The following is a 5,333-nucleotide window of genomic DNA, read 5'->3' on the forward strand; positions in this document are numbered from 1 at the left end:
ATGCTCTTTGCATTTGCCGAGCTCTCGTACTATGCAACCAATGCCTCTACGTTCCTTGATCTTTCCCTTCACGGCCTTCAACTAAACCAAAACGCTATATGGACATGGTGATTGTTCCCATAATAGAAAAAGGACCACTCATTTGTACCAAGCATTAAAGTCAAGAACCGATCCCTTGAACCTTCCGCCCTCCTCTCTCTCTCTCTCTCTCTCTCTCTCTCTATATATATATATATATATATACACTAGGAACCTAGCTCCTGGCCATCGTTATAAGTTCATCTTCATTTCCTCAAGGCACAACTTATTTGAACTTCCTAACATGGAACCAAGGAGGATGACAACCACCTTCTTAATTCTTCTATCATTCTCATCCTGCCTCCTTGCATTGCCCAACATAGAAGGATATGATGAAATGAACCGTCTTCGAGAGCTGATGAAATCCCAAAGGTCATCAAGCACTCTACACCATGGCTTACAGACTCATCCAGCTTCAAAGAAGACCTACTCGCCGGTCTATGTCGGTCCACAGAATGGGCAGATGGAAGCCGATAAGATCGACGAATTGCCAGGACAACCAGAAGGAGTGAATTTTGATCAATATGCAGGCTATGTAACAGTGGACCCAGAAGCAGGCAGAGCGCTCTTCTACTACTTTGTGGAGTCCCCACAGGACCCTTCTACCAAGCCTTTAGTCCTATGGCTCAATGGAGGTAGTCAATTTGACCACCAACGCCATGTTGTTGGCTTCTTGACGTATGCACCTTTTTCTTGGGCCTGAAGTGGTCTTATTGGAATCTGTAGGACCTGGTTGCTCTTCACTTGGAGCCGGAGCAATGGTGGAACTGGGACCATTTGGAGTCAACAGTGATGGGAGGACTCTTTATGCCAATATCCATGCTTGGAACATCGGTGAGAAACTGAGTCATTCCTTTCTGTTGTGATTGTAGACACATCTCTTGATTGCTTTAGAGAATTGCATACTTAAATGAGCATTCCACTGGTAGTGGCGAATGTGATCTTCTTGGAATCGCCTGCTGGGGTCGGGTTTTCATATTCGAACACAACGACTGACTACGAACTGAGTGGAGATAAGAGGACTGCTGAAGATTCCTACACTTTTCTTGTCAATTGGCTTGAAAGGTTCCCTCAGTACAAGACTCGTGATTTCTACATGACTGGAGAGAGCTATGCTGGGCATTACATACCAGAGCTTGCCAGTCTTATCCTCGCAAATAATAAGATCATGAATCGAACAGCCATCAACCTAAAAGGAGTTGCAGTAAGACATATAAATTATCCTTATTTTGCCTTTGGTTGTTTTGCTAGCATACTCTTTATTATACCTTCCAATCTGATTGTACTGAAACCTCTGGCTGATTAATTGATGGGCAATGGCTACCTTGCAGATTGGAAATGCGTATATTGATGATGATACCAACACAAGGGCGACCTATGACTACTATTGGACTCATGCCTTAATCTCCGATGAAGCGTACAAGGAAATCCGATCAAAATGCACCTTCAGTGGTCAAAGTTATACTCCAGGCTGTGTGAGTGCTCTTACGGCAGCTGATGCAGAAGTTGGAAATATTGATTACTATGATATCTATGCCCCTCTTTGTAAGGACCCCTCCAAGACAACTCACTTGACCAAACTGGTGAGGTTCTTCTCACATGCCCAATTATTTCAAAAACACAGAATATTAATTTCCTCCACTGCTGCCTAATGCAAATGATCTACTCTAATATATTTTTCCTGTTGAAGGAAGTCGATCCATGTGCCGGTTCGTATACTTGGTCGTATTTGAATCTGCCAGAGGTGCAGAAAGCCCTTCATGCTAACGTAACAGGGTTATGGTACCCTTGGAGTCGTTGCAGGTGAACCACCCATTTGCTTAAGCTAATTTATCCATTTAGGATAATGTGAACAACTAAAATCATGAGACTTCTTATTTTGAAAACTAACTTGTTGCTGCTTTCTTGATTACGATATATATGTTAGTCGTTTTGTTGGATTTAGAGGAAATTGGACTGATGCACCTGATACTCTTTTGCCTACAATTAAAGAGCTTATCTCAAGTGGCATTAGTGTGTGGTTGTATAGGTATGTTCTTCGATGAGTTTTTCCACAAACAGAATATGACAAGGACAAAAGCAACTTCTTATGACACTTGGAAATCTACTAATCAAGAATGCACTCTTGCAGTGGGGATCAAGATTCAGTGGTTCCAGTGACATCCACTAGATATTCTATAGACATGCTTGGACTCGGCATTGAATCATCATGGCGCCCATGGTACATCGATGGTGAGGTAAACATAAGGATTTCCAGTTGATCCATATCCAAGAAGAGTATGGCAATTCTGGCCTGCAACAAACAAGAGTTTCTTATTCTGACACAATTGTGATGTATAGCGGTCGTTACAGTTTCGGTTGATGATTATTCCTAAGTTACATGTCATTTTTATGCAATGTTGATGGTTCTAGATCGATGCTTTGCAATGGCAGGTTGGAGGGTACGTCGTCGGCTATAAAGGGTTGACATTTGCAACAGTAAGGGGAGCCGGTCACATGGTACCAAGCTACCAACCTGAAAGATCACTGACCATGATTTCATCATTCCTTGAAGGAAAACTTCCCCCACTTGTATGAGCACAACCCTCCCCATCCTTGCCTAATGATCTTATTTCATTTCAATGATAGGTAATGGCATTCTTAGTATCAGCACAGAAATTGAACAAGCATTATGTATTCATGGCTTCATGCAAATGATCGGTCGATTGATTGATTACCTTTATCGGTTGTGGAATATGATACACCGATGATGATTGTATTCTCATGTTAAATGTTTTCTTCTTTCCCAGTACTAAATATATGTGGGGGTGGAAATCTGGTGCATTGAGAACTTGCATAAATTTTCCCTGCTACTTTCTGTTACTACTTTTACATGTTTAACTCATAAAGTACAAAATAAGGAGCCACAGTAAACCCTACTTTGCTAAAATAAGAAAACTATAGAAATTACTCCAAACTGACAAAATATAAGCAGGAATTATATGTACTTGCCAAGAGAATTCTAATAACTTCATGCAACTTAAAGAATTGTAATTACTGTATCAAAAGATAAGAGCAGCATGATCTTTTACAGTCAGCGAAGCTCAAATTTGTCAACTTCTTGTGGTTTTGGTTCCGTCGCTTCTCAAGGTAGCTCAACATCATCTCCGGCATCATATAAAGGCTCTCGAACATCAAAACCTCCTTTGATCTGATCATATGTAGGGTTTCAAAATTCAGGAATTTCAATATCAGTACTGATGACAAATGCTTTCTATATGAACAGAGACATGCATGGAAAATTGATAAAATAAAGAACCATATTAGGTCCAGCTGCACAAAATGACCTTATTCTCTCTGTGCTGCAACCGAGTTTTGCAAAGGCTTTGTGACCAACCGTTATAGTGACAGCAGGTGTGAACTTCTGACCTTCAACAACTGCTCATTTTCAATCAAAGTAAGTAAAGAAAATGATGGCCACTGATTCCTGTTCTCCAATAAACTTCTTAGCTAGATTCCTATGGCACAGGAGCCATTATTTCTTCATAGCCAGATAGAACTGTCCTAGACTTTGTGTGCCCAAACCTTTGCCTACGTCATCCTTATAATTGCAAGGTCACCGAAAAAAACTATAAACAATTCGATGATTGTCATAACTTAATGTGATTTATAACCTGAATAACAAATTTGAAGATATCAGTCTTTGATGATTGCCTGAATAGTGGGAGTCCATCTCCTCTCATTGCAGTTTTTGTGAGGAATCACACCCTAATCTCTGACAAGACTTGCAAGTTGCCTCCCGGGCATAATGTTTAGCAAAAACGAGCTCAGGACAGGGAAAAATTATTAGTTGGAGCAGGTTCACCTGGTCCAACTAATAATTTTTCACCTGCTCCAACTAATAATTTTTCACAAGGGGAAAAGGGTGTGAACGAAATTAAAGAGCATCAATGGCTTCAAAATCTATGCTCCAATTTGTCATGACATGAACAAAGCAAACATATGTACCAGTTTAATAATTTGCTGTTATCATCCATTCATCCGGGTGTAAATGCTTGGCTGACTGTGCAAAATATTTTCATGTACTCGAAGGCTCCGTCTGATTGGGGTTAATCTGGTATAGGAAAATAAATCCTATATCAGATTATCATGTTTGGTATGAAAAATAAAAGAGAGAAATAGTAAAAATATTGATGAGTCCGATGTTCATTTTTCAGAGATAAAGTAAAACAAATATCATGACAGAGGTTGGTACCTGATAAATTCTCGAGTGGTGTGGTGATAAATTCTCGAGTAAAAATTGTTTCCTATCTCTACTACAACAGAAGTACCTCTTAATTGAAGAATTTTCACTCTACTTGCAACCAAAAAAAGCAGGTCTACCTTTAATTTTTCATCTATTTAAATGGAGTTAATCAAGCAACCTCAGCTGGACAATTTGCCCCACACCATGCCGCTGCCCATCATACAATTCACTATTAATGGTGTAAGAGTATGGCTGTTTGGATACTCTTGTTCCTGCAACATTCATTTCTCTTTGACTACGGAACATAAATGTTCACTTATAACAGCAGTAATAAATTTCTGTAAATAGCCCTTTATGACCAATCGCCAAAACCCTCCCATAACGAGCCACCCTGGTATGCAGCTAATGTCATCACCGATCAATGTGGGATTCCCTTTTTGCCCGCAATTCTAACTTCTATACCAGGCCTATCATTCTGTCCTTCTGCATCCTGATTCATACTGAGACTAAGTGGAAAGCTGAAAGGTAACATCGAGATACTGGGCTCGGAGGAGTTGGACTTAGAATGAGAATGAAAATAAGTGATTCCAATTTTAATTATTTGATTGGAAGAGTCTCATTTCAATTTCGATTTTAGAAGGAGAATGAAAATATTTCAATTTCTAATTTTATTTTAGATTTTCAAATCTCGTTTTAATTCAGTCATGAACCAAACGTATTAGCAAATATGACCGTTCAGATGCCCAGTCTAAGTCTAATTCCAATTCCAAAATCCGACTCCCAAAATCACAAACCAGACGCAGCCTCTTTAGAATTTAAACGGTAGAAAATACGGTAATGATGGATTATTATTTTGTGACTCATGAGAATTAAGAAGACATGTGAGAACGGACATATCAACAGTACTACAAAGCTATTGAGTAGTGGAATACCTTGACGTGGTCGGTAGTCAACATTGAGGTACATGCAAGATTACTGTAAACAGTTGAATCTGAAGTAGAAGAGAAAAAATATCTCGGTATGAGCAAGG

The 5,333-nt window shown here is 39.6% G+C and overlaps 1 protein-coding gene across 2 annotated transcripts; it reads left to right on the forward strand.

Moving 5' to 3' along the window:
• The first annotated feature begins 276 nt into the window (after nucleotides 1–276).
• On the forward strand, nucleotides 277–2,912 carry LOC105041584 (serine carboxypeptidase 1). 2 transcript variants are annotated; one of them, XM_019849056.3, is made up of 8 exons: nucleotides 277–713; nucleotides 805–912; nucleotides 1,008–1,282; nucleotides 1,410–1,661; nucleotides 1,769–1,881; nucleotides 2,006–2,107; nucleotides 2,210–2,315; nucleotides 2,512–2,911. In XM_019849056.3, the coding sequence occupies exons 1-8, from the start codon at nucleotides 323–325 to the stop codon at nucleotides 2,653–2,655; spliced, it is 1,491 nt and encodes a 496-aa protein (XP_019704615.1). In that variant the 5' UTR covers nucleotides 277–322; the 3' UTR covers nucleotides 2,656–2,911. The 2 variants fall into 2 exon arrangements, with proteins under 2 accessions (XP_019704615.1, XP_073110260.1); XM_073254159.1 differs by lacking the exon at nucleotides 2,006–2,107 and having other exon boundaries at nucleotides 2,512–2,912.
• The last annotated feature ends 2,421 nt before the right edge of the window (nucleotides 2,913–5,333 follow it).

Source organism: Elaeis guineensis, chromosome 3, assembly GCF_000442705.2.
Source record: "Elaeis guineensis isolate ETL-2024a chromosome 3, EG11, whole genome shotgun sequence".
Lineage (NCBI taxonomy): Eukaryota > Viridiplantae > Streptophyta > Magnoliopsida > Arecales > Arecaceae > Elaeis > Elaeis guineensis.